A 27,661-nucleotide genomic window follows, 5' to 3' on the forward strand; every position below is an offset into this window, starting at 1 on the left:
TGCTGGAAACATGAAAAGATTTGTTTTGGGCATTTTTTTAACATCAGACTTTGAACAATTCAAATAATAAACCTGCTCAGACCAACTGTTTCCTAGATTGTGTTAATATATAAATATGCTCACACAGGCAGACTGAAAAATTTCACAAATAATGACAGTCAAAGTTCCTGCAGTTATTATGATAGCAATATTAAAATTAGGTGGTCGGGTGGCGCAGTGGATATCACATTTACCTTTCACCAAGGCGGTTGGGGTGTGATTCCTTGATCAGACATGAAAAGCTATGGGGTCACCTGCCCGACCATATGGGTTTTCCCCCCCCAGTAAGAAAGACCCCCCCCCCCCCCGCTATCATCCGGGCCAACAAGAGTGATAAGTATAAGTTGTATAAACTTGTTTCATAATTGTTGTTAAATAAAGTTTATATTTAAATATTAAAATTGCTAAACTTGTGAAATAGTTTATTAATTCTTAATGTAAGTAAAGATCAACTAATGACATGAATAATTAACATGGTAAAATAAATGATCTTTTAAATTAACAGTGCTATTTCCAGCATAGATTTCAAGAGTACAGGATATAAAAGCCCAAAAATAACACTAGTGACCTGTTACATCAAAATAAGGCTGTGAGCCAGGCACCTGTCTACTAGTCATCGCGGAGGTTACATACAGTCATGCTAAAACAGATATAGGACATATATATATAGCAGTAATATGATAATTTCTTAAAACCGCTAATTATAATTGAATAATAATTGATTAAGAAGTTAAAAAAACAAAAACAAAACAACAATCAACAATTCTATATAATATTACTTATAGAACATGAAATCAATATCAAAAACAATCTTGTCATACAAAACAAAAATCATAAAAAACACCTAAATAAAGTAAAGTTCTACCTGAAATGTAACTTTATGACTTGTAAATGTATGTGTTCACCATATTTCATATATCGGTAATGAAAATAATTGTTCACATTCAGAAAACACATCGTCATTCATCCGGTCATAATTTTACCCTGACCAGACCAGACATCCCACTTGTTTTAAAAATAAAACAAAACAACATAATTACAATGATTGTGCAGCACTATGACAGAAAAGCTCCAATGTTTATTGGATCTGTGAAATCTAATACCGGAAAAGTAAATTACTGGTAGTGACAATTTTATATAAACAAACACTTCTTTTTAAAAAATGTGATCAATACACACAGGCACACATCAGTACATCGTACACAAAATCAGTCCCTTCTATATAATGGAGACAGAAACTTATTACACAAAGTAGATTTATAGGTTAAGAAAGAACCTTTGCCATGTGGTGCACCTCAAAAATTCTATTTTAGGAGGGCTGAAATTTCTCTATACCTCAAAAATCCTATCTGGGGCGGGCTGAAAATTCTCTATACCTCAAAAATCCTATCTGGGGCGGGCTGAAATTTCTCTATACCTCAAAAATCCTATCTGGGGTGGGCTGAAATTTCTCTGTCCACATCACATAGGACTGATTAATTGTTTTTCTCCCACACTTATCTACTTCACCAAGTCAACTTAAATGGCACATTGATGGTGCGGCAATGGTGATACACTCCCGTCGTTAGGGGATGACATTTTTAGAACAAAGGTGCATGTGGACTGTTTTATCCAGAAGGATCAAGACAGATCTATCTTTTCCCTCGAAAACAAAAGGGAATGCACCCAAGAATCGTTGGCAAGAAACAAATTTGCAATTACTATCTCAAATAAGAACAGAATTCCTAAAAGAAAAGTCATTGAAACTATAAATATTTGAAATAAATTACCATTTGAAATAGAAATCACAGCACTTGAAAACTAGCTCCATTGATTTAATTCCAAATAAATACAAAAAATATAATCTTCAATAAATATGGTATTATCTATATAAAAACGAATTCTTGAAATTAATGTCAACTAAATTTAACAAAACAAATACTTTCCCCAACATGCTGACCAGGATCTGTGAGCTACACAGATATATCCTTGAATCTGTTTTGTTCAATATTTCTGTACTTTTTACATGGAATGCTCACAGGATATATTATTACAATCCACAATTATTTACTGTCGACTGGTCATAAAAGTATCTTTCATTTCACCCCAGTAATACCTTCCAATCACACAATAATTCATGTGTCAGATATGCTTAATAATAAATACAATCAAACTGAAATAATGTTATCTTATGAGGTAAACTAATGATAAATCATACAAAACACGATAAATTAATTCTGTAAAATGTCCTGATCATTGATAACAGTTCCTTTTGACTTTAATTCCCCTATATAAAAAGTTATATCCCTTAAATAAGTGATTATCTTCCCTCTACATTAGTCATCATGTTCCCTTTCCATAAGTAATTATCTCCCTTGCATAAGTCATTATCTCCCTTACATAAGTAATTATCTCATTTACATAAGTAATTATCTCCCTTATATAAGTCATTATCTCCCTTACATAAATCATTATCTCCTTTACATAAGTAATGATCTCATTCACATCAGGAATTATCTCATTTACATAAGTCATTGTCTCCCTTACATAAGTCATTATCTCCTTTACATAAGTAATTATCTCATTCACATCAGTAATTATCTCATTTACATAAGTAATTATCTTCCTTACATAAGTAATTATCTCATTTACATAAGTAATCATCTCCCTTACATAAGTCATTATCTCCCTTACATAAATCATTATCTCCTTTACATAGGTAATTATCTCCCCTACATAGAATTGAGTATCTACCCTCGGTGGTTAAGTATTTCCCCTATCAACAATTACATCTATAAGACTAATTCCACACCAGTAATTGACTTAATTACAAACCAGTCATTGATTAGTCAGTTGTTGAAGTAAGAATTTGCACCCGATATTCCATCACAGTTGTGCAATTTGTCACCCAATAGTGTACAACACTCATCATGTTTCCATGTTGGTCAGGATACGAGATACTTCCGCTCGTTGACCAGTGGACATGTGCTGCAAGATATGTATGATGGAGTCCATGGTAACCTCTGGGTTATCCTCGATAAGGCTGGAAAAGAGAAAAAATAAAGGTACCAACAGATATAACATGTCGATGATTAAAACTTTTAAAAGTGAATTTTGGGCATTACATAGAATATTTAAACACATAAATATCAATAGCCAACACGGGAAGATTTGAAAATAAGAGTTCAATATGCTTATATAGGAACAAGGCATTAATAATCTTGCAAAATCTGTAGTTGTATCGTACCTGCGGACTTGGTGGATGACGTGGTCCCGCTGAAGACAGCGAATATTCTCTGTGACTGCGTTGTGGCCAGAGTTCTCGTCCAGCTGTTCTACCAGCCAACCTACTACTGATTTGTCATCTTCCCACATGTATGCCTAAAGGAAATTTCAAAATATTAATTATGGTGGCTATTAGATCTTTAATGCCTTAGACATGCTTCCCAGGAAAAGCATTCAATTCATGGCCAAGAAGTCACCAATAAAAATTGCTTCAAACTGATCTGCCATTGTAAGTATTACTTATTAATAAGCTGGTAACAACCTTAATCTGCAGGTCCCACCCACAAAATGCAGGTGACTTGACAAGTCTTCAAATCACGAGTACTACCACTATCTTACTGACCAAGGTGCTTCTTTAATACCATGAAAATCAACATTTAGTTTTTTTCATAAAATTTGACATCGGACACCATTCGACATCAAGCCGCCCAGTTATTTATAGATTTCTATCGCCTATGCCTTTACTTATATGACCGTGCCTTTACTAACATCACCTATGACTTTACTTACATTGTGTATGCCTTTACCTGCATCACCTATGTCTTTACTAATATGACTTTGCCTTTACTTTCATTGACTTTGCCTTTACTTTCATCGCCTATGCCTTTTCTTACATCGCCTTTGCCTACTTACATCGCCTATATGCCTTTACTTATATTCACTTTGCTTTTACTTCCATCGCATATGTCTTTACCTACATTGCCTATGCCTTTACTTACATTACCTATGCCTTTACTTACACTGACAGCCTTTATTTACATTACCTGTGCATTTACTTACTATGACAATGCCGTAACTTACATCACCTAAGCCTTTACTTACACTGACTGGACCTTTACTTCCATCGCCAATGTCTTAACTTATTTACATCATCACCTATGCCTTTACTTACACTGACAGCCTTTACTTACATTGACTATGCTTTTACTTACTATGACAATGCCTTAACTTACATCACCTTTACTTACATTGACCATGCCTTTTACTTAGATTGACTGTACCTTTACTTCACTGACTATGCCTTTACTTACATTGACTATGCTTTCACTTACATCACCTATGCCTTTACTTACACTGCCAGCCTTTACTTACATTGACTATGCTTTCACTTACATCACCTATGCCTTTACTTACATTGACTATGCCTTTACTTACACTGACTGTGCCTTTACTTACATCGCCTAAGCCTTTACTTACCATGACAGTGCCTTTACTAACATTGACTATGCCTTTAGTTTACTTACATTGACTGTGCCTTTACTAACATTGACAGTGCCTTTACTTACATTGACTGTGCCTTTACTTACATTGACTATGCCTTTAGTTTACTTACATTGACTATGCCTTTACTTACATTGACTATGCCTTTAGTTTACTTACATTGACTGCCTTTACTTACATTGACTGTGCCTTTACTTACCTTGACTATGCCTTTACTTACATTGACTATGCCTTTACTTACACTGACTGTGCCTTTACTTACCTTGACTATGCCTTTACTTACATTGACTATGCCTTTACTTACATTGACTATGCCTTTACTTACATTGACTATGCCTTTACTTACATTGACTATGCCTTTACTTACATTGACTATGCCTTTACTTACATTGACTATGCCTTTACTTACATTGACTATGCCTTTACTTACATTGACTATGCCTTTACTTACATTGACTATGCCTTTACTTACATTGACTATGCCTTTACTTACATTGACTATGCCTTTACTTACATTGACTATGCCTTTAGTTTACTTACATTGACTGCCTTTACTTACATTGACTATGCCTTAACTTACATTGACTATGCCTTTAGTTTACTTACATTGACTATGCCTTTACTTACCTTGACTATGCCTTTACTTACATTGCCTATGCCTTTAGTTTACTTACATTGACTATGACTTTACTTACATTGACTATGCCTTTATTTACATCGCCTAAGCCTTTACTTACATTGACTGTGCCTTTACTTACTTTGACAGTGCCTTTTTTTACCGGTACATTGACTGTGCCTTTACTTACATTGACTAAGCCTTTAGTTAACTTACATCCCCTATGCCTTTACTTACCTTGACTTTAGTTTACTTACATTGACTATGACTTTACTTACATTGACTATGCCTTAACTTACATTGACTATGCCTTTAGTTAACTTACATCTCCTAGGCCTTTACTTACCTTGACTATGCCTTAACTTACATTGACTATGCCTTTAGTTAACTTACATCTCCTAGGCCTTTACTTACCTTGACTATGCCTTAACTTACATTGACTATGCCTTTAGTTAACTTACACTGACTGTGCCTATATTTACATCACCTCTGCCTTTACTTACATCAACTATGCTTTTACTTACATCACCTCTGCCTTTACTTACCTTGACTATGCCTTTACTTTCATTGAATATGCCTTTTCTTACACTGACTGTGCCTTTCCTTACATCGCCTAAGCCTTTACTTACATTGACTATGCCATTAGTTTACTTACATTGACTGTGCCTTGACTTACATTGACTATGCCTTTACTAACATTGACAGCCTTTAATTACATTGAGTATGCTTTTACTTACTATGACAATGCCTTAACTTACTTGCCTTTACTTACATTGACTGTGCCTTGACTTACATTGACTATGCCTTTACTAACATTGGCAGCCTTTAATTACATTGACTATGCTTTTACTTACTATGACAATGCCTTAACTTACATTAACTGCCTTTACTTACATTGACTGTGCCTTGACTTACATTGACTATGCCTTTACTAACATTGACTATGCCTTTAGTTTTCTTACATTGACTGCCTTTACTTACATGGACTGTGCCTTTACTTACCTTGACTATGCCTTAACTTACATTGACTATGCCTTTACTAACATTGCCTATGCTTTTACTTACTATGACAATGCCTTAACTTACGTCGCCTTTACTTACATTGACTATGCCATTAGTTTACTTACATTGACTGTGCCTTGACTTACATTGACTATGCCTTTACTAACATTGACTATGCTTTTACTTACATCACCTATGCCTTTACTTACACTGACAGCCTTTACTTACATTGACTATGCCTTTACTAACATTGACTATGCTTTTACTTACTATGACAATGCCTTAACTTACATCGCCTTTACTTACATTGACTATGCTTTTATTTACTATGACAATGCCTTAACTTACATTGACTGCCTTTACTTACATTGACTGTGCCTTTACTTACCTTGACTATGCCTTTACTTACCTTGACTATGCCTTTACTTACATTGACTATGTCTTTAGTTTACTTACATTGACTATGCCTTTACTTACATTGACTATGCCTATAGTTTACTTACATTGACTATGCCTTTACTTACCTTGACTATGCCTTTACTTACCTTGACTATGCCTTTACTTACATTGACTGTGCCTTTACTTACCTTGACTATGCCTTTCCTTACCTTGACTATGCCTTTACTTACATTGACTATGCCTATAGTCAATGTAAGTAAAGGCATAGTCAATGTAAGTAAAGGCACAGTGCCTTTACTTACATTGACTGTGCCTTTACTTACATTGACTATGCCTTTAGTTATCTTGACTATGCCTTTACTTACATTGACTATGCCTTTACTTACATTGCCTATGCCTATAGTTTACTTACATTGATTATGCCTTTACTTACATTGACTATGCCTTTACTTACATTGCCTATGCCTATAGTTTACTTACATTGATTATGCCTTTACTTACATTGACTATGCCTATAGTCAATGTAAGTAAAGGCATAGTCACTGTAAGTAAAGGCATAGTCAATGTAAGTTAAGGCATAGTCAAGGTAAGTAAAGGCACAGTCAATGTAAGTAAACTAAAGGCATAGTCAGTGTAAGTAAAGGCATAGTCAATGTAAGTTAAGGCACAGTCAATGTAAGTAAAGGCACTGTGCCTTTACTTACATTGACTATGCCTTTACTTACATTGACTATGTCTTTAGTTTACTTACATTGACTATGCCTTGACTTACATCAACTAAGCCTTTATTTACCTTGACTATGCCTTTACTTACATTGACTATGTCTTTAGTTTACTTACATTGGCTATGCCTTTACTTACCTTGACTATGCCTTAACTTACATTGACTATGCCTTTACTACATTGACTATGCCTTTACTTACCATGACAGTGCCTTTACTTACATTGACTATGTCTTTACTTACATTGACTATGCCTTTAGTTTACTTACATTGACTGTGCCTTTACTTACATTGACTATGCCTTTACTTACATTGACTATGCCTTTACTTACCATGACAGTGCCTTTACTTACATTGACTATGTCTTTACTTACATTGACTATGCCTTTAGTTTACTTACATTGACTGTGCCTTTACTTACATTGACAGTGCCTTTTTTTACCGGTACATTGACTGTGCCTTTACTTACATTGACTATGCCTTTAGTTTACTTTCATTGACTGTGCCTTTACTTACATTGACAGTGCCTTTTTTTACTGGTACATTGACTGTGCCTTTACTTACATTGACTATGCCTTTAGTTTACTTTCATTGACTGTGCCTTTACTTACATTGACAGTGCCTTTTTTTACTGGTACATTGACTGTGCCTTTACTTACATTGACTATGCCTTTAGTTTACTTTCATTGACTGTGCCTTTACTTACATTGACTATGCCTTTAGTTTACTTTCATTGACTGTGCCTTTACTTACATTGACTATGCCTTTAGTTTACTTTCATTGACTGTGCCTTTACTTACATTGACTATGCCTTTAGTTTACTTTCATTGACTGTGCCTTTACTTACATTGACTATGCCTTTAGTTTACTTTCATTGACTGTGCCTTTACTTACATTGACAATGCCTTTAGTTTACTTTCATTGACTGTGCCTTTACTTACATTGACTATGCCTTTAGTTTACTTTCATTGACTGTGCCTTTACTTACATTGACTATGCCTTTAGTTTACTTTCATTGACTGTGCCTTTACTTACATTGACAATGCCTTTAGTTTACTTTCATTGACAGGGCCTTTACTTACATTGACAGTGCCTTGGTCCTCCACAAACCAGCGACTAAGGCTGGAGTTAAGCTGTCCTTCACTCAGGTTTGATGTGAAAGTATGCATCTTTAGTTTGAGTTCACACTCAAGCAAACGACGTCTCAGTCTCCAATACATGAACTCTCGGCTCCGCTTCCACTTGAGAATGGCCTGAAGGATTTCAGTGATTTTAGATAGTATTCACTTCTTTAGTATGTCATATAGGGCAAAGAAATGGAAACTTTCATTTATTCAATCAAGAAAGCAAATAAGTCTGCTCTGATAAAACTCGACGGAATTTCGGTTTAGGGGGAGCATGATTGTATAAATTAGAAAATTTCCTTTCACTAAATGGCACTTCACACATCTTCTTATCTGGGTATATCATTTTCTTAGCAATACCACCATTTACAAAACTAAACTCAATTATTATCTGTTGTTAAAGTGCATCCTAGTGTAGTGTATATGGTACAGCGTTAAATTCCAACACTGAAGATCACTAGGAACTATGTTTTAAGTTTACACTGCATGCTCACAATCAATAGTATACATACTGAAACAACATTCTTTTCCTCCATGCGGCCAGGTGTGTCATGGAGGTCAGCGAACTGTATAGCCACTTGGTGGTACATAGGTACAAGTCTCTCCTCGTGTTGAGCTAACTGTTCCTCCAACGTTGCCTTTTCCTCTGCACCAAGGTTTGGTGAATTTAGCTTCTCTATAAACTTCTTACAACCTGGGTCCAAACGTCGCATTGACTTGATTAAGTCTTTCCGCCTGAACTTGATTTCCACAGTGCCCTCAGGCTCTAGAACACCACCACTGCAGACACACAAGTAGAATTAGTTATAACTAGAAACAGCATGTTAAAATTTCTTGTAAAATGAGGAATGTTTGCCCTAGCTCTATTTTGCCATGACCTTTGTCTTACACATTGAAAAGGAAAAAGTCTACACCAGACAAATTTGATTAGAAATAACCAAGGGCAAAATCTAGTGATGTGAAAATATCTCAGTTTACAGTATACAGGTCAAATAAAATACACCTGTTTCATCTTAACAAGCTCAAAAGAGTATCTCAAGTCACCACTAAGTCAAAGTGTACCTGAAAGCTTCACTTATAGCTTTAAAAACACCTGTATCTTAACCGTTACATCAAGATATCAAATACCATCCTATCATGTAATTCAACATCCATATGAATACTGCAATGTCCTACCGGCATAGTTGGTCAGCAAACATCTCCATCTGGACTGGGTTGATGGTGGGATCAACGACTACCCAGGCCCCTCCTCTGAGCTCTGCATAAGGAGGGATGTAAACAAAGACAGGGCGATTGTATTCCCTCAGCGCGTCCACGATGTATGAGCCAAACTTGAGAACCTGGTCATACATGTCTGTAAGGAATGAGATACAAACACTGAAGGAATTTTTGTATTGATGTAGATTCATACTCATACTATGTACAATATGAACTACTTCTTAAACTGATAACAACCTATTAAGCTTGTTTAAAAGAGGACAAGAAATGTAACATGTTATAAATCACCTTTCACTTGTGACTTCCTTTAGCTTATTCACCCCTACATATTTAAACTGGACTTGCCCAGCCTTTGATTTAGAAAGGCTCAAATGTGACTTTAGAGGTGAATGGTTTAAAAGAGCTTTTAGAATCGTCTCACCTTTCATGCCCCCAGAGAAACCCCTCCAGTTAGCAAATACCAACAGGGGGAGCTCCTCTCGGTTGAAGTCTTTAATGGCCTGAGCCGTCTTAAAAGCTGAATCTGGGAACCACACCTGGCCAGCCTGCTGGATTACCTGTAATGTAACATTAACACTATACACCAGTAAAAAACAGAATCTGGGAACCACACCTGGCCAGCCTGCTGAATTACCTGTAATGTAACATTAACACTATACAACAGTAACGTACCCTGCTGGATTACCTGTTATGTAACAATAACACTATACAACAGAAACGTACAGAATCTGGGAACCACACCTGGCCAGACTGCTGGATTACCTGTAATGTAACACTAACACTCTACAACAGTAACATACAGAATCTGGGAACCACACCTGGCCAGCCTGCTGGATTACCTGTAACGTAACACTAACACTATACAACAGTAACATACAGAATCTGGGAACCACACCTGGCTAGCCTGCTGGATTACCTGTTATGTAACAATAACACTATACAACAGAAACGTACAGAATCTGGGAACCACACCTGGCCGGCCTGCTGGATTACCTGTAACATAACACTAACACTATACAACAGTAACGTACAGAATCTGGGAACCACACCTGGCCAGCCTGCTGGATTACCTGTACTGTAACACTAACACTATACAACAGAAATATACAGAATCTGGGAATCACACCTGGCCAGCCTGCTGGATTACCTGTAATGTAACACTAACACTATACAACAGTAACGTACAGAATCTGGGAACCACACCTGGCCAGCCTGCTGGATTACCTGTAATGTAACACTAACACTATACAACAGTAACGTACAGAATCTGGGAACCACACCTGGCCAGCCTGCTGGATTACCTGTAATGTAACACTAACACTATACAACAGTAACGTACAGAATCTGGGAACCACACCTGGCCAGCCTGCTGGATTACCTGTAATGTAACACTAACACTATACAACAGTAACGTACAGAATCTGGGAACCACACCTGGCCAGCCTGCTGGATTACCTGTAATGTAACACTAACACTATACAACAGTAACGTACAGAATCTGGGAACCACACCTGGCCAGCCTGCTGGATTACCTGTAATGTAACACTAACACTATACAACAGTAACGTACAGAATCTGGGAACCACACCTGGCCAGCCTGCTGGATTACCTGTAATGTAACACTAACACTATACAACAGTAACGTACAGAATCTGGGAACCACACCTGGCCAGCCTGCTGGATTACCTGTAATGTAACACTAACACTATACAACAGTAACGTACAGAATCTGGGAACCACACCTGGCCAGCCTGCTGGATTACCTGTAATGTAACACTAACACTATACAACAGTAACGTACAGAATCTGGGAACCACACCTGGCCAGCCTGCTGGATTACCTGTAATGTAACACTAACACTATACAACAGTAACGTACAGAATCTGGGAACCACACCTGGCCAGCCTGCTGGATTACCTGTAATGTAACACTAACACTATACAACAGTAACGTACAGAATCTGGGAACCACACCTGGCCAGCCTGCTGGATTACCTGTAATGTAACACTAACACTATACAACAGTAACGTACAGAATCTGGGAACCACACCTGGCCAGCCTGCTGGATTACCTGTAATGTAACACTAACACTATACAACAGTAACGTACAGAATCTGGGAACCACACCTGGCCAGCCTGCTGGATTACCTGTAATGTAACACTAACACTATACAACAGTAACGTACAGAATCTGGGAACCACACCTGGCCAGCCTGCTGGATTACCTGTAATGTAACACTAACACTATACAACAGTAACGTACAGAATCTGGGAACCACACCTGGCCAGCCTGCTGGATTACCTGTAATGTAACACTAACACTATACAACAGTAACGTACAGAATCTGGGAACCACACCTGGCCAGCCTGCTGGATTACCTGTAATGTAACACTAACACTATACAACAGTAACGTACAGAATCTGGGAACCACACCTGGCCAGCCTGCTGGATTACCTGTAATGTAACACTAACACTATACAACAGTAACGTACAGAATCTGGGAACCACACCTGGCCAGCCTGCTGGATTACCTGTAATGTAACACTAACACTATACAACAGTAACGTACAGAATCTGGGAACCACACCTGGCCAGCCTGCTGGATTACCTGTAATGTAACACTAACACTATACAACAGTAACGTACAGAATCTGGGAACCACACCTGGCCAGCCTGCTGGATTACCTGTAATGTAACACTAACACTATACAACAGTAACGTACAGAATCTGGGAACCACACCTGGCCAGCCTGCTGGATTACCTGTAATGTAACACTAACACTATACAACAGTAACGTACAGAATCTGGGAACCACACCTGGCCAGCCTGCTGGATTACCTGTAATGTAACACTAACACTATACAACAGTAACGTACAGAATCTGGGAACCACACCTGGCCAGCCTGCTGGATTACCTGTAATGTAACACTAACACTATACAACAGTAACGTACAGAATCTGGGAACCACACCTGGCCAGCCTGCTGGATTACCTGTAATGTAACACTAACACTATACAACAGTAACGTACAGAATCTGGGAACCACACCTGGCCAGCCTGCTGGATTACCTGTAATGTAACACTAACACTATACAACAGTAACGTACAGAATCTGGGAACCACACCTGGCCAGCCTGATGGATGACCTGTAATGTAACACTAACACTATACAACAGTAACGTACAGAATCTGGGAACCACACCTGGCCAGCCTGCTGGATTACCTGTAATGTAACACTAACACTATACAACAGAAACGTACAGAATCTGGGAATCACACCTGGCCAGCCTGCTGGATTACCTGTAACATAACACTTACACTATACAACAGAAATGTAGAAACATGTAATAGGTCATCTCCTAAATATGATTTATTTTGACAGCTACCTTGCCTTACACTCCCAGGATGAATTAACTAAATGTCTTTCATCTTCACAACTTACCACTAAAATGTTTAAGTGCTGAAATTACAGCACTATAATTCTGACTAGATTGTCACTAAAATAGCAATTTTCTAGACTATTTACTGTGGCCAGTACATCAATGCAAAGCTGATATGTTCTGTGTTCAGATATGATTCAACATTGCATATTTACGAACCAGTGGTTATATTAAGTGTTAAGTTCTCCATACTTATACTTGGTATACAATATTTAAGAATTAAGTGTTAGATAACCATCCTCTCCACTGCTATGAACTAAAACTACACTTTTGGGAGCTTTGAGGATTGCAAATACTTGAAACTTAATCATACCTTTGAATCAGAATCAAGATTGGCAGGGTCAGCTGGAATTGTGACCTCTACTGTCCTAGTCTCGACACTGATAACTCCTATGGGGATGCCCCCTAGTCGGGCGCGTCCCACCACCACAGTCTGGGCCCATGGCTGAAGGATCTCCTTAAAGCTGTCCTTGTCAAAGAATCCACTCTGCCATTCATTCTTCTTGTCTAAAACATGTAAAGCCATAACGCATTAGGTCAGTTAAAATACACAAGTCTATCATTGTCCCATAAGGTCAGATAAAATACACAAGTCTATCATTGTCCCATAAGGTCAGATAAAATACACAAGTCTATCATTGTCCCATAAGGTCAGATAAAATAGACAAGTCTATCATTGTCCCATAAGGTCAGATAAAATAGACAAGTCTATCATTGTCCCATAAGGTCAGATAAAATAGACAAGTCTATCATTGTCCCATTAGGTCAGATAAAATAGGCAAGTCTATCATTGTCCCATAAGGTCAGATAAAATAGACAAGTCTATCATTGTCCCATTAGGTCAGATAAAATAGAAAAGTCTATCATTGTCCCATTAGCTCAGATAAAATAGACAAGTCTATCATTGTCCCATAAGGTCAGATAAAATAGACAAGTCTATCATTATCCCATTAGGTCAGATAAAATAGACAAGTCTATCATTGTCCCATTAGGTCAGATAAAATAGACAAGTCTATCATTGTCCCATTAGGTTGATGGCCTTAAAAAAACTGGAACATTCCAAAGGTAACTCACTATCTCTTCTTTATTCACTTTTACAAACAGATATATATATATATATAGTGAAAACATTGTAGGTCAACAAGGGGGTCATTGTAAATTCTGCCTTCGGCTTACACTGGCAAAGGGGCTTATTGTTTTCAAATTTTAATCACACCCTATTTTATTTCTATTACTCGTATGGTTTGATGAAAATTATTATAATCCAATGATACAAACCTGGGTGTGGCCTTCCAGACAGCATCCAACGAGGGTCGTATGGTGCTTTGGTGGGTACAAAGTCCACATCTCGCTCAATAGGATCTAGTACAGGCAAGACAGGCAGGGGTGCTCCATGGTGCTATATAAAATGTTATTATTTTCATTGCACACTTCAAAAGATAAAGTACAGGCAAGGGTGCTCCAAAATCCTATATCAATATTTCGAAGTTTTCTTGTGATTAATTCATAGTTCTTCACCTATATGCCAATAAAGTGCCAAACCTCTGTATATAGTAAGACACAAGAACCAATTTCAGAACCTGACTCTCTGCCATCCCAAGAGGTATTCCCATACAAAATTTGGCAACTGTAAGTGATAGAATACAAAAGATATGCTTAGGACAAGGTGATGAAAAGGTGATGAAAGAGTGAAGAAAGGGCCTTAACTCTGTTTATATAGGAGCACCAGACCTGACTTCAGTACAAACACCCTGGGGTACTTACACACAAAAGTTTTCAATTTTAGCTGAGTGAGTATATAAGGTATGTCCCGGATTAAGTAACAAACAGCAAACAAAGGGCCATAGCTCTGTATATACTGTTAAAATATTCATCTTTAATTCACTCATGAATAAATAATTCTTTATATTTTTTTTTATAAAGAATCGCAGTACTCCGTAAAGAGTTCATGTCACTACATGCTATTTACTATTGTGCCTAATTCAGAAACAAAGTTATTTGTAGTATTTTAACTTGGGGTTATGTTGTTTTGCATCCATTTAGCTAAATTGCTATGTCAGAGACAAAAATTGACATAATTTTTTTTTGGAAATGGAGACAAAATTAGGGAGGGGACAGGCACCACATTTGCCAAATGGGAGAGGGGGCTTATTTGCGAGAGCGGGCTTATTTGCGGTAAAATACGGTAATGTGGCATAAAATCTTATTTCTGTAAAGACTGAGTCCACCATCCCAAGAGATACATGCACTTACAGAAAAAACGATTCATTTTTCATAGCACACCTTACAGCAAAATTTGAGATCAAGAAGCTCTTGAAAGTTGTACAATACTGTATCTGGTATGTAAAGAATTGTTTTGTCAACCCAATGATTAAAGACTTTACCTTAGGTATATAAGAAAGCCACTCCAGGATTTTGTTGGTACCTTCGAAGTCATCACTGGCGACATCATGTGATACACCGTTACTGTGCATGATCTGTATTCCACCCAGCTGGTTGTTACTAGTGTACACCTCACGACCCAGTACCTGTCATAACGGTGATAATCAACTTAAAAGATATTAAACATGTCATTTTGTTTTTACAGACAACTTTTCAGAATTTCATTTTCTTACATGGATACTTAGCAATGTATCACTGAATTCCCTGTAGCTGGCTCGGGACTGAAGGAGAACAACACATGGCCACAGTGTGGAATTCAATACTGCTTAAAAATTTGTTAGAAAATGGCAATTATTTTGGAAATCAGTGTACTTGTCAGAACACATTTGATAAATGATGATCTACTGTGAATATTTCTCCTGAAGATATCTATCAATGACTAAATCAGACTCGTGCTTACCTTGTTGAGAGCACCAGCTCCTGTGAGGATGATGTGCGAGTTCTCCACCTGTATAGTCCTTTGTCCCAACCTCACAAGGTAGGCACCGATACCAATGGCCCTGCAGGTTACCTAGTACGAAAAGCTAAATGTCACTATCAATGGCCCTGCAGGTTACTTAGTACCAAAAGCTTACTATCAATGTTAATGGCCATGCACGTTACCTAGGACCGAAAGCTTACTATCAATTTTAATGACCCTACAAGCCACTAAATTTAAAAGTTTAATAGATCTTTAAATTGGATTCACATTTTTGCATTCATTTTACCAAAAAATACTGATACTGATATGACATAATGCTAACATATGTTTAATGTCACTTCTGTATAAGGGTCATAGGAGTGTATCGATAAACAGAAATAGGAAGTACATCCCTAGTTGAAAATCCAATGTAGGCATCCAGTATCACAATTTCCACATATTCTAATGTTTAATATTAAACTGATGAATATTGTATGTTTATTATTGACAGAACAGTGTTTTCTCTCAATATTAAAGTATTTCAAAGCAATGCAGGCATTAATTCAGTTGTTATTTTTATCAATGAGCCACATGTATCCATTTTTTCTGTAATTCAGGAAACCGGCTACCTATTTCACTACTGTGAAGTTTTTCAAGAAAGATAACTCTTACCTGCAATTACTATGTGCATTTGGTTTTATTATAAAATGTCATTTTTTAATCGTTTGTAGATAATTTATTTGACATAATTTCAGCATTTATTAAATTGATATACATTAATGTAATACTAATCTATGGCAATATCATTTTTATTGACATTATTTTGCCAAAAAATGTGTTTTTCATTTTTTTTTTTTAAGGTCACTCCTTTTTACATAAATTTCCATTTAAATTCCTTAAAATTATGACAACCTATTTTTTTTGGTGGCAGAAAATTTTCTTTATTTCAAAGCAATATAACTACAAAATTTGAAGAAATTCTACTGAGTAATGGCGACACAATCCTATTACCTTAATCCGAAATATTTATTTTTCAAATACATACAGGTAGGTATGAATATGAAAAGAGACATATCATCTTACCAAGCTGATAGTTGGTATTTCCTCATAGGCTGCTGATGTTTCTCCAGCAATCATTCCTGAGCCCCTTAGATTCTCAACTCCAAGGCCCTCCTCTTTACCTACAAGGAAATTTCCAATGTATGAAAACTTTAGGTACATTGCATCAGTATTAGGGCAAAACTTCAGTACAATTATGACTGTAAATGATACAAGATCTTATCAATTATATGTGACTAAAGTAAATTCTTTATGATCATCTTCATATGTTAGTACTTCTTTGTCAATTCCGTCTTTGCGTATTGCAGAGTTTTTCTGCTCTTGTGAGCAGGTATTGATTGTTACGTCTTTTATTTGTGAGAGTAACGTCATCAATTTTTGAGAAGACAAAGTGATTTTCTCACACAAACCAATGACGTAACAATCAATAACTGTTCCCAAGAGAAGATAACTCTGGAATTTACTTTTTTAATTATGACTGTGGTTGTCAGTAAAGCTTACCTATGATGTCTGTGATTTTGTAGCGAGATTCGCCCTCATCCTCTATCAGTTCTGCCCGGACAGCATTCACGGCACTCACCTTCTTGAAGTCATCAGGAGCCAGATAGAGGTATTTAAAGCCCTATGATAGTATAAACAAGACCCTTCCTCAGTCATTCCATTTGATGAAAATACAATCAGCAAATTTCACTTAATTAAACAATGCCTTACATCCCATATTAATTTCATTTCTGTATTAATCAAAACTCAAACATCAATTTGATAGGTAATCTGGGCACTGAACTTAAGTAACACATGATTTATTTATTTATTTTTGTTAAGAACATTACACGAATTTACTGTTGTGTACCCTTACTTTGTGTGTGTCAGGTTAGCTCCCTTACCTTGTCAGGGTCCTTATTGTCCTGCCAGGCCACTCTAAACAGGTGTTTGAGCTCCTCACTCAGTCCTATTCTTGCTCCACTGTTGGCAGAGATGTAGATTCGTGGTAGGCCCTTAGTCCTTGACAACTCTGATGATCTCTGTATTGACAATGACCAAAGTCTCATTATACCATCTTCCTTCACACAGGTCCATTAGACTACCATAAGTTGGTACATTGAAAGAACATCAAATCATTGAATGGACAATAAAAAAATACTGCCATGTAAATAATTAGTTTTTGGTGTTCACTTTTCAAAAGTAAGGCTCCTTGTCCTGTTAATACACTATCAGAATGGCTGATTATCTGTAGAGCTTAAAAGAGATAAGATCTGGAGAAATGCAGTATCAAGCAGGCTAAGCCCATGTTTCTATGTATACCTTAAACAGCAGGTCTTCCCTAGGCCCAAATGAACCAATCTTATGAGTGATGTCGTTGGCAATGATGATAACGTCTCGCCCACCGGGGTACTCAGGTGTTTTCAATGTCACTTGCCAGGCTACCATGCCAATCTGTTAATCAAAATAAATTCTTGAATTAATCTGTGCCATACATGACAAAATACTGTTTTAAGTTTGTAATTCCAGTGTCTACATTTGGAATAGGTCAGCAAGGGCCCTACCTCACTGTGGGGGGTTACAAAAAGGCATGGACTCCAACATTGTGGTAAACGTCTTTAGATCATTTAAGAAGATTTGGAGAACAACACACTAGTGGTCTTCTGGTAGCACAATGAGTGAGTTAGTTAAAGGTATTTGGCATAATACACATATGAAGTCCTAATTAAGGCCAAAAAATGTCATTTCCAGTTTTCCTAATGCCCCTTTTTTAGACAGTCTAGATTAGATAAAACCAGAAACGCACAATATTTTTTTTAGGCCTTAGTGTATTCCTCATGTTTGCTTCTGCAGGTGTTGAATGTCACTATATATGAAGATAAATTTTACATCTATGTCCCTTGGAGATTTAAAATACAAAATACCATGATTTCCTAGCTAAGAACTAATAGTTCTTCAGAAATCTCAAATTTTACTTGTGAATAATTAAGCTACAATGGCTGAACTGATAAGATTCGGGAATGTGGTACTGTGGGATACTGTGTAGATATAATGGAATGTGGTACTGTGGGACACTGTGAAGAGATAATGGAATGTGTTACTGTATGACACTGTGTGGATATAATGGAATGTGGTACTGTGGGATACTGTGTAGAAATAATGGAATGTGGTACTGTGGGATACTGTGTGGATATAATGGAATGTGGTACTATGGGATACTGTGTAGAGATAATGGAATGGGGTACTGTGTGATACTGTGTAGAGATAATGGAATGTGGTACTGTGTGATACTGTGTAGAGATAATGGAAGTGGTATTGTGTGATACTGTGTAGAGATAATGGAATGTGGTACTGTGTGACAATGTGTAGAGATAATGGAATGTGGTATTGTGTGATACTGTGTAGAGATAATGAAATGTGGTATTGTGTGATACTGTGTAGAGATAATGGAAGGGGTATTGTGTGATACTGTGTAGAGATAATGAAATGTGGTACTGTGTGATACTGTGTAGAGGTAATGGAATGTGGTACTGTGTGATATTGTGTAGAGATAATGGAAGTGGTATTGGGTGATACTGTGTAGAGATAATGGAAGTGGTATTGGGTGATACTGTGTAGAGATAATGGAAGGGGTATTGTGTGATACTGTGTAGAGATAATGGAATGGGGTACTGTGTGACACTGTGTAGAGATAATGAAATGTGGTACTGTGTGATACTGTGTACAGATAATGGAAGTGGTATTGTGTGACACTGTGTAGAGATAATGGAATATGGTACTGTGTGATACTGTGTAGAGATATTGGAATGTGGTACTGTGTGATACTGCGTAGAGATAATGGAATGTGGTACTGTCTGACACTGTGTAGAGATAATGGAATGGGGTACTGTGTGACACTGTGTAGAGATAATGAAATGTGGTACTGTGTGATACTGTGTAGAGATATTGGAATGTGGTACTGTGTGATACTGCGTAGAGATAATGGAATGTGGTACTGTTTGATACTGTGTAGAGATAATGGAATGGGGTACTGTGTGACACTGTGTAGAGACAATGGAATGTGGTACTGTGTGACACTATGTAGAGATAATGGAATGTGGTACTGGGTGATACTGTGTAGAGATAATGGAATGAGGTACTGTGTGATACTGTGTAGTGATAAGGGAATGTGGTACTGCGTGATACTGTGTAGAGATAATGGAATGTGGTACTGTGTGATACTGTGTAGTGATAATGGAATGTGGTACTGCGTGATACTGTATAGAGATAATGGAATGTGGTACTGTATGACACTGTGTAGAGATAATGGAATGTGGTACTGCGTGATACTGTGTAGAGATAATGGAATGTGTTACTGTATGACACTGTGTAGAGATAATGGAATGTGGTACTGTGTGATACTGTGTAGAGATAATGGAATGTGGTACTGCGTGATACTGTATAGAGATAATGGAATGTGGTACTGTAGATATATATTGATGGATTCAAAATTAATATGATATTGAATAAATTGTAAAATGCTGAAAAATAAACTTCAGAAATGATTGTATTGTTTGCTTTATTCTTTACGGTGTTGTGTGAAGACAAAGTAAAGGAGCATCATAAAGCCAACGTCATTATTCATAACGTCACATAGTGTAAACGACGTCAAAATGACGTCAGATTTTTCTTCATGTAAACATTTTCCAATAGCTGCTTTTTTTTATCTGGGTTACCAGTTGATGCCAATTTTTAGATATTCGGTTTCTTGAATATCTTGGCAATAATATAATATAGGTTTTATATATTTTCTCTCAGGTTCATTTTTTACCAAAGTTAAAAAAGTATTGGTCCAGTTTAGCGTGGAATGTACATTACTTTCTGATTCTATATAAAAAGTGCTCACCAATGTCTTCACTTTACAATGGTTAAATTAAAGAAGATCTGGAGAAAATCATTCAAATTTAAGTTCTTTATATTGTATATATACGAATACATATGTTACGACTTTTTTGTATTCTGAACATTAAGGACAATACAAAATGTAATTTATTTCAACAAACTTTGACCAGGTGAGCTCAAAAGGACAAGTAAGAAGTATGTCAGCATTACCAATATTATAGCTCTTGATATGAACCTGTCCCTAAGGAGGTTCATTGTTTTATGTATGATAGTTTGTACATTGGACTTACCTCATTTTCGCCCGGCAATCTGTTCTGGACACAGAGTCGATCCTGAGAATCTAGCACAAGCTCCTTGCTGGCGAAGACTTCCAAGGGGATGTCACTCTCTTCCAGCTTATATCGAGTCACATGCTCCTTCCACAAATTCATTGTCACCTGTAACACACAAACCCTGTATCTGTTAAGGATTTTATACCATGTGACATTTTATACATGTGACTTGTGTTAAGAGTTGTCTACCTTTTTTGTTTTCGTCACCATATCTAATAGAATACCAGAATGTTACCAGTATATTACTTTGTGTGTAGTGATCCAATGTGCCATCAGGTACACATTACATTCTACAGGGTATGGAAGTTATAAGGAGATTGATGCCATAGCAGGGTTACATGTATACTGAAGTCTTAATATACCTGTCTGAACATTTCTGGGAAGTCATACACATAGGTGGTTCCACTTGACTGAGCCTGGAAGCGTTTGAGTTGTAAGTGGTCCTTGGTGACGTAGGGTGTGCTGATCAACAGACCATGGAGGGCACCCTGCTTTGTTCCATATGCTTCAAACATCACCTGCAAAAAGAAGGAATTATATACTTTATCCTTACCTCGGTGCAATTTCATTATTTGGCTTGCTTGACCAATTAGTCAGATTTAACTATTTTATTGTACATTCCTTACTACTTAGATGTCCCTTGAGATATCACAGTAATTATAAGTTTTATCACAGAAAAACTTATCTAACAGATGACAAATTCATCAAAAACAAATACAGGTATAATTTCGGAGTTTCTTACCTGTCCTGAGCTTAGATCTGTAACCTCCTTGTACAGGCTCATGTCCAGGTAATACCCGCTTTCATTGGTCAGGAATAGCCGGATAGGGTCAACTGTACCAGTCAAGCCATTTCTGTACAAACAACATTGATGATATTACCAGTGGAAGATTAACATACAGCCAAATAAAGAACTACATTGTATTGTCTTTGAGATAAACATACTTCCAGACATCTAAATATTAACATTATACTGTATCTTAATTATATTTCTATGAATGGTTGTTATTAGCAGAGTGAAATCAGAAGAAATATTTACACACCCAAGAAACACCCTGTGTAAAGCATTTAGTTTAGTATATTATGTATGAAGAAATGTCTGGCGTACTTTATCGTAAACTTGAGTTCAGCACTGAGAACACGGATACTCCACAGTCTGTTGCCGTATCGCATCACCATACTCCTCACGGTCTCTTCCAGCTAAGGATAGAAAGACACGGTATATCTTTCACTTTTACGTTGACATCTGAGATCAGTTAAGTACACTTTTACAATGACATCTGAGATCAGTTAAGTACACATTTACATTGACATCTGAGATCAGTAAAGTACACTTTTACAAAGACATCTGAGATCAGTTAAGTTCACTTTTACAAAGACATCTGAGATCAGTTAAGTGCACTTTTACAAAGACATCTGAGATCAGTTAAGTACAATTTTACAAAGACATCAGTTAAGTACACTTTAACAAAGATATCAGTTAAGTACACTTTTACATTGTCATCTGAGATCAGTTAAGTATACTTTGACAAAGACATCTGAGATCAGTTAAGTACACTTTTACAATGACATCTGAGATCAGTTAAGTACACTTTTACATTGTCATCTGAGATCAGTTAAGTATACTTTGACAAAGACATCTGAGATCAGTTAAGTTCACTTTTACGTTGACATCTGAGATCAGTTAAGTTCACTTTTACGTTGACATCTGAGATCAGTTAAGTACAATTTTACAAAGACATCAGTTAAGTACACTTTAACAAAGATATCAGTTAAGTACACTTTTACATTGTCATCTGAGATCAGTTAAGTATACTTTTACAAAGACATCTGAGTTCAGTTAAGTTCACTTTTACAATGACATCTGAGATCAGTTAAGTACAATTTTACAAAGACATCTGAGATCAGTTAAGTGCACTTTTACAAAGACATCTGAGATCAGTTAAGTGCACTTTTACAAAGACATCTGAGATCAGTTAAGTTCACTTTTACGTTGACATCTGAGATCAGTTAAGTTCACTTTTACAAAGACATCTGAGATCAGTTAAGTGCACTTTTACATTGACATCTGAGATCAGTTAAGTACAATTTTACAAAGACATCAGTTAAGTACACTTTAACAAAGAAATCAGTTAAGTACACTTTTACATTCCATCAAACTTAAACATCCTTCTATCAAGGTTTGAATAAATAAATATGAAATTCCAAAACTCTATAAAAATTTGAAACCTCAAAAAATACTACAAAATGAATTTTTTAGTTTTCTTATACACATAGCTTCTATTTAGATTTATACGTATATATCATTTTCGATTATAGTCAATGCACAAACTCACCTTCCCTGGTTCGTTCAAGGTCAAGGTGGGTACAAAGTTGAGAAAGATGTGGTTACAATCTGTCCTTTTCGCCTGGAAGATCATACAGAAACAGTTCAATTAAATACATTTAATTTACAGACCAATTGAAAAAGGTTTCAGTACTGAATGAACCTGTATTCATGCAAGTACAACTGAATGAAATTAAAATTGCATGGAATAAATTTCTTTAGGAATCAACTCATAATTATAAGACTTAAATTGGCATATAAATCTGTTTTATATTATACCATTATCTACAGGGATAAAAATACATAGTTTTTATTTTCATGAATTCATTAATACATGGAATAGAAAACCAGTAACAATAAGAAAATAAAGAAAATTTCAGGGATTTTCATAAATAAATCAATGCATGAATTTTTGTGTAACTTTTCATGTCAAAAAGTGGAGCTCTTTTAAAAGGAGATTAATATTACAATAAGGTAACATATATCCTTAAGGATGTCTGGTAACTCTGGTTACAGGATACTGACCAGGGGGTGAGAGAAGGCCACCTCCAGGGAGTCCATTGCCTCTAACAGTGTCCTCTCAGCCTCGTTCTGGAGGTACTCAAACGATGCCTCCTGTAAAACACATACACATTTAAACAATTCTTACACAGCATTGAAATGGCTTACGTTCTGATTAAGGTGCAACTGATCATTTCAGCACACAGGAGGTAATTTATGTAGACTCTTACGCATCATATGATTTAATATGAAGGAAACATGATTTTTGCAAACTTATACACTATGCCTAGTAGCAATCCTGATTTATTACACAGTTTTCCCTCTTTTCAAGGTACCTTGTATGTCTTAAATTAAACACTCTATGGCTACAGCAGAGAAATTCATGGCTAGAATCATAATATTATTTGAGATTTATAAAACATGATTGAGATTTAGGAAATTATATGAAACTATAGTAACAGTCAATGATAAGTTTATCAATCTGATCAGAGAGAACCCCATATTAACCCTTGTTAACAATTAAAAACTGTGAGAAATTCCCGTCTTACTTACTTTGGTGACAAGATCAGAGTGTCTGATGATTGATCTGACAAAGAACCGATAGTCAGTGACCTCTTGACCTTTGGCAACCTGGCAGGTAAATGATCAAATTATGTAAGATAAACAATTTTACATGAATTTTGGCTAGCTAATATTATTATTGATACTAACATGTGATACATGTATTTCATTTAATGTTTCTCAGAGAAACATTATGTTAAAAGTATCCATGAAGGTGTTACACACAGATTGACATATCAATGTTAGGAATCAAACCTGACTACCAACAAATAGAACTCCATATGTTCTAGACTTAATAGTTGAAAGGAGCCACTAAAACCTGGCATGTCCTTAAATGACCACAGCTGTTAATAGGACATAAATCACTATTGACTCACAAACCGAACTAGCAATCTAGAAAATATGTATAATAACGTCTGTATTTCTACTTAAAAACATATGGAGACAAAGGCTTATGTTACATAGGTTCATGTGAAATAATTATATATTTTTTCAACAATGGCAGTTTTTTCCTCAATACACACGGTGGGTTTCCATTATTTATACTTGGTATATATCTGGCCCAAAAATATTTGATTGAAGAAAAGGGAACTTCCTGTTCAGATTGGGGTTGGATTCAAAATATTTCCCTGAAAAGGCATTTCTTGATATTGTATACCTTGGCCTTCCCGAGGTAGAGGTGCATTTTGTAATTGGCTGTGGGAATAGCCTCCAGGTCAAAGTTGCGCAGACGGTTTATTTCCAGCTGGAAAGCAAGAGCGGGTTCCAAGTGACGGTAGATCCTATCCTCGTCAAACTGAAATAAATACAGGACACTTCTCGCTATATAACAGGACAATCACAAAGTCCTCGCACTATATAACAGGACAATCACAAATTCCTCTCGCTATATAACAGGACAATCACAAATTCCTCTCGCTATATAACAGGACAATCACAAATTCCTCTCGCTATATAACAGGACAATCACAAATTCCTCTCGCTATATAACAGGACAATCACAAATTCCTCTCGCTATATAACAGGACAATCACAAAGTTCTCTCACTATATAACAGGACAATCACGAAGTCCCCTCCCTATATAACAGGACAATCCCAAAGTCCTCTCACTATATAACAGTACAATCACAAAGTCCCCTCACTACATAACAGGACAATCACAAAGTCCACTCACTATATAACAGGACAATCATAAAGTCCCCTCACTATATAACAGGACAATCCCAAAGTCCTCTCACTATATAACAGTACAATCACAAAGTCCCCTCACTACATAACAGGACAATCACAAAGTCCTCACTCTATATAACAGGACAATCACAAAGGCCCCTCCCTATATAACAGGACAATCACAAATTCCTCTCGCTATATAACAGGACAATCACAAAGTTCTCTCACTATATAACAGGACAATGACAAAGTCCTCTCACTATATAACAGGACAATGACAAAGTCCTCTCACTATATAACAGGACGATCACAAAGTCCCCTCACTATATAACAGGACAATCACGAAGTCCCCTCCCTATATAACAGGACAATCACAAATTCCTCTCGCTATATAACAGGACAATCACAAAGGCCTCTCACTATATAACAGGACAAACACAAAGACCCCTCACTATATAACAGGACAATCACAAAGCCCCCTCACTATATAACAGGACAATCACAACGTCCCCTCACTATATAACAGGACCATCACAAAGTCCCCTCACTATATAACATGACAATCACAAAGTCCTCTCACTATATAACAGGACAATCACAAAGTCCTCTCACTATATAACAGGGAATGGTAAATCACTCTTTAGTAATTGTCCAAAAACACTTAAAACACAATCATTATTATACTTAACTAGTTATAGATGATAATTTAAATATAAAATGGTAATAAAACAAATATGTGTGTGACTTGTACATGAAAGCTTTGAAATGCATTGAGAGAGTAAAATTCACTGGAAAATGTAGAGATATTGGCTTCTTAGGTACTTCGATACAAATGACATTTTTTTCTGAATATTCCATTTGCTGGACTGTTTTACGGACATCCATACATCTAGTGTACCAATTTAATCTGTAAACATTTATACATTTGAGGATAGTGCAGTAGAATACCATCCCCAGCTTACCTCAAACTTAGCTCGGTAGGTGAAATATTTTGGAAAATGTCTCTGTAAAGAAAACAAATCAACATAAGATTTTACATACATGTAGTTACTAGTTTACCAAGATGTTCAATTAGTTACAAATGTCAACATTATCAGGCGTACTTTAGAACCAGGTGATTAGATCAATCACTCATATAAAAGTACATATATATGTATGATGTTCAATGTAAGTGATAGAAATACAACCAATGGTTTTCTTAGAAAATCCCATAAAATAGAGTCCCCTGTCTATAGCTTTTCCTGTAAAATTAATCTGAATCAACAACTTGTTCAGTGGCTGTCTAAAAAGCCTCATATGGTTTCTGGCTTGGTTCTATTCAATATATATAGGATCTTACATGAGTTTCCATTTCATATGAGATTTATGAAACGAGTCTAAGAATTTTTCAATTTAGCGAGCCTCTTGCGAGGTTAAATATGTGACGAGTTTCATAAATTTCATATGAAATGAAAAGAGTGTAAGATCCTTTTTATCACATAATCAACTTAGATTTATCATGTAAAACGGCAATTTTCATGCAACCTTGAAATGTAAAAAGCCGCCATTTTGACTCCAATGCGTAAGTCTGTGACGTCATGTACTTGTCCTAGCGTGACGTCACAATAGAAACAATTGAAACTTACAACCAATCACAGGGCTGATAGGTCATATAACATGGGTTCATATGCCAAAACTATAACATGAGTATATTCACTGGATATATATAACAGTACATTATGTGATAAAAATACATCTTACCTTGTATGTGACTAGGAAGGTGATCCTTCTGATGCCTTTTTCATACATCACTGACGACTGAAATCAAATTTCATATAATAATTTTATACTGTCAGTTACTCTACAAATATAAAAGTGTGTGTGTCACATTTATCAGAACAAGAAGATTTGGAGTTATTTAGGCTCTCATTTAGAATATCTACTGTATTAGTTTCAGCAGAGATGCATTAAGATTTTGCAC

General features: G+C 36.3%; 1 protein-coding gene across 1 annotated transcript in view; it reads right to left on the reverse strand.

The window, feature by feature from the left end:
- Positions 1 to 367: 367 nt before the first annotated feature.
- Positions 368 to 27,661, reverse strand: part of LOC110467315 (acetyl-CoA carboxylase-like) — an 82,020-nt gene continuing 54,726 nt past the window's right edge. The window contains exons 29-52 of the mRNA XM_021524404.1: positions 27,442 to 27,498; positions 26,664 to 26,705; positions 25,189 to 25,326; positions 24,522 to 24,599; positions 23,994 to 24,083; positions 23,479 to 23,550; positions 22,251 to 22,342; positions 21,885 to 21,996; positions 21,505 to 21,660; positions 21,101 to 21,247; positions 18,252 to 18,383; positions 17,834 to 17,971; positions 17,451 to 17,571; positions 16,974 to 17,071; positions 15,891 to 16,001; positions 15,433 to 15,576; positions 14,327 to 14,447; positions 13,362 to 13,555; positions 10,027 to 10,162; positions 9,564 to 9,741; positions 8,900 to 9,167; positions 8,346 to 8,516; positions 3,266 to 3,399; positions 368 to 3,061 (exon numbers count right to left, since the gene is read on the reverse strand). Of these exons, the coding sequence (XP_021380079.1) occupies positions 2,947 to 3,061; positions 3,266 to 3,399; positions 8,346 to 8,516; positions 8,900 to 9,167; positions 9,564 to 9,741; positions 10,027 to 10,162; positions 13,362 to 13,555; positions 14,327 to 14,447; positions 15,433 to 15,576; positions 15,891 to 16,001; positions 16,974 to 17,071; positions 17,451 to 17,571; positions 17,834 to 17,971; positions 18,252 to 18,383; positions 21,101 to 21,247; positions 21,505 to 21,660; positions 21,885 to 21,996; positions 22,251 to 22,342; positions 23,479 to 23,550; positions 23,994 to 24,083; positions 24,522 to 24,599; positions 25,189 to 25,326; positions 26,664 to 26,705; positions 27,442 to 27,498 (3,045 nt within the window). The 3' untranslated portion in view covers positions 368 to 2,946. The remainder of the gene's footprint in view (positions 3,062 to 3,265; positions 3,400 to 8,345; positions 8,517 to 8,899; positions 9,168 to 9,563; positions 9,742 to 10,026; positions 10,163 to 13,361; positions 13,556 to 14,326; positions 14,448 to 15,432; positions 15,577 to 15,890; positions 16,002 to 16,973; positions 17,072 to 17,450; positions 17,572 to 17,833; positions 17,972 to 18,251; positions 18,384 to 21,100; positions 21,248 to 21,504; positions 21,661 to 21,884; positions 21,997 to 22,250; positions 22,343 to 23,478; positions 23,551 to 23,993; positions 24,084 to 24,521; positions 24,600 to 25,188; positions 25,327 to 26,663; positions 26,706 to 27,441; positions 27,499 to 27,661) is intronic.

The sequence above is a fragment of the Mizuhopecten yessoensis genome, unplaced genomic scaffold (assembly GCF_002113885.1).
Source record: "Mizuhopecten yessoensis strain PY_sf001 unplaced genomic scaffold, ASM211388v2 scaffold11169, whole genome shotgun sequence".
In the NCBI taxonomy this organism is placed as follows: domain Eukaryota; kingdom Metazoa; phylum Mollusca; class Bivalvia; order Pectinida; family Pectinidae; genus Mizuhopecten; species Mizuhopecten yessoensis.